Genomic DNA, 2,418 nt, shown 5'->3' with positions numbered 1-2,418 from the left:
GGAGATAAGGCTCGGGATGTGGGCAGTTTCAAACTTTGGTATTCTAGGAGGGTGGGGGCAGGAACGGGATAGGTATCTTGGTTGATAAGGACCTTCGTGAACTAGTGGTGGAGGTTAGGAGGATGAATAGCAGGCTGATGGCTATTAAGCTAGTTGTTGGAGGTTTTACTTTGAACATAATCAGCACGTACGCACCCCAAGTAGGCTTGGATGAGGAAGTCAAGAGGCGTTTCTAGGAGGATTTGGATGAGATGGTGCGTGCCGACAAGCTTTTCATAGGAGGAGATTTCAACGGCCATATTGGAGCGACGTCTTGGGAATATGATGATGTGCATGGTGGCTTTGGTTTTGGAGATAGAAACGGAGGAGGAACATCTCTGCTGGACTTTGCTAGAGCATTTGATTTGGTGATAGAAAACTCGAGTTTCCCGAAGAAGAGGGAGCACTTGGTCACCTTTCGGAGTTTGGTAGACGAGACTCAGATTGATTATTTACTCTGTAGGAAGTCCTATAGAGGCCTTTGCATGGGTTTCAAGGTTATCCCGAGTGAGAACCTCTCGACCTTTCATAGGCTCCTGGTCATGGACCTTGAGATCACGAGGAAGAGGAGGAATAGGATGATGTATAGCCAACATAGGATCAAGTGGGGAGCCTTGACGGAAGCTAAAGTGCAGGAGTTGGGGGTCAAGCTGGTGACTATGGGGGCATGGAGGACTAGTGGGAACGCAAGCGCTATATGGACCACGACTGTGCAGTGCATTAGGGAAGCCGCGAGGGATATATTATGGGTCTCAAAGGGTTACTCTGGTGGTCACAAGGGAGACTAGTGGTGGAATGGAGAGGTGCAAGGAAAAGTAAAAACCAAGAAAGCAACGTATCTGAAGCTAGTGACAAATGTAGACGAGGAGGAGAAGAGGGCGAATAGGAAGCATTATAATTTGGCTAAGAAAGAGGCAAAGCTAGCAGTTATGGCGGCCAAGATTGCAGCTTTTAGTCATTTGTATGAGGAACTCGAGGAGGGGGACAAGAGCATTGTACTGGATGATTTGGAACTCTCTAGGAGTCGTTGTGACTTTGGGTATTGTAGGCGGATTAGAGTTGATGAAGTTGAGGGGGCTATGTATAAGCTAAGCATGGGAAAAGCGATCGGGCCGGATGAAATCTCGATGGAGTTTTGGAGGAGTGCGGGCAAGGCAGGCTTGGAGTGGCTTACTAGGTTATTTAATGTCATTTTTAGAATGAAGAAAATGCCCGACGAGTGGAGGTGGAGCACGATGGTTCCTGTATACAAGAACAAGGGGGATATCCAAAATTGCAATAACTATCGGGGTATCAAGCTGCTTAGCCATACTATCAAGGTCTGGGAGAGAGTGGTAGAGCTAAGTATGGGGAGGAGTGTGTCTATTTCCAAGAATCAGTTTGGGTTTATGCCGGGACATTCGACTACAGAAGCCATCCACCTTATTAGGAGAATGATGGAGCAGTATAGGGAGAGATAGAAGGACTTGCATATGGTGTTCATCGTCTTAGAAAAGGCGTATGATAAAGTTCTGAGGGAGGTTTTGTGGAGATATTTTGAGGCTAGAGGTGTACCTGTTACCTATGTTAGGTTGATTAAGTACATGTATGATGGAGTAAAGACCCGAGTGGGATGGTGGATGGGGACTCGAACCATTTTTCGGTTATGATGGGGTTGCATCAGGGGTCGGCACTCAGCCCTTTTTTGTTTGCTCTAGTGATGGACGTACTGGCGCGCCACATCCAAGGGAAGGTGACGTGGTGCATGTTATTTGCAGATGATATTGTACTGATTGATGAGATGTGAGACAGTGTGAACGCGCAATTATAGGTATGTAGAAAAACCCTGGAATCTAAAGGTTTCAAGTTGAGCAGGACTAAGACAGAATACTTGGAGTGTAAGTTCGATGGCGAGACTCAAGGAGTGGAAGGGGAGGTAAGGCTGGACACGCAGGTCATCCCTTGGAGAGGGAGTTTTAATTACCTTGGGTATATTATTCAGGGGTATGGGGAGATTGATGAAGATGCCACACATCGTATTGGGGCGGGATGGATGAAATAGAGAATCGCTTCCGATGTTTTGTGTGACAAGAAGGTGCCACCGAAACTTAAGGGTAAGTTCTATAGAGTGGTGGTAAGACCAACGATGTTGTATGGGGCTGAGTATTGGCCAGTCAAGATTACTTATGTACATAATATTAAGGTAGCAGAGATGAGGATGTTGAGATAGATGTGCGTGCACACCAGGTTAGATAGGATCAGAAATGAGTTTATTCACAACAAGATGGGTATGGCCCCTATTGAGGACAAGATGCGGGAAGCACGGCTTAGGTGGTTTGGTCATGTGAGTACGAGGAGCATAGATGCACCGGTGAGGAGGTGTGAGAGGCTGACATTGGA

General features: G+C 46.8%; 1 protein-coding gene across 1 annotated transcript; it reads left to right on the top strand.

Moving 5' to 3' along the window:
- The first annotated feature begins 251 nt into the window (after nt 1–251).
- On the top strand, nt 252–827 carry LOC138894566 (uncharacterized). Its single transcript, XM_070179270.1, has one exon. It carries the CDS (start codon nt 252–254, stop codon nt 825–827), a length of 576 nt encoding a protein of 191 aa, XP_070035371.1.
- Nucleotides 828–2,418: the final 1,591 nt, after the last annotated feature.

Source organism: Nicotiana tomentosiformis, chromosome 6 (genome assembly GCF_000390325.3).
Source record: "Nicotiana tomentosiformis chromosome 6, ASM39032v3, whole genome shotgun sequence".
Classification (NCBI taxonomy): Eukaryota; Viridiplantae; Streptophyta; class Magnoliopsida; order Solanales; family Solanaceae; genus Nicotiana; species Nicotiana tomentosiformis.
The sequence above is the reverse complement of the archived record's forward strand: the minus strand, read 5'-3'. Positions and strand labels throughout refer to the sequence as shown.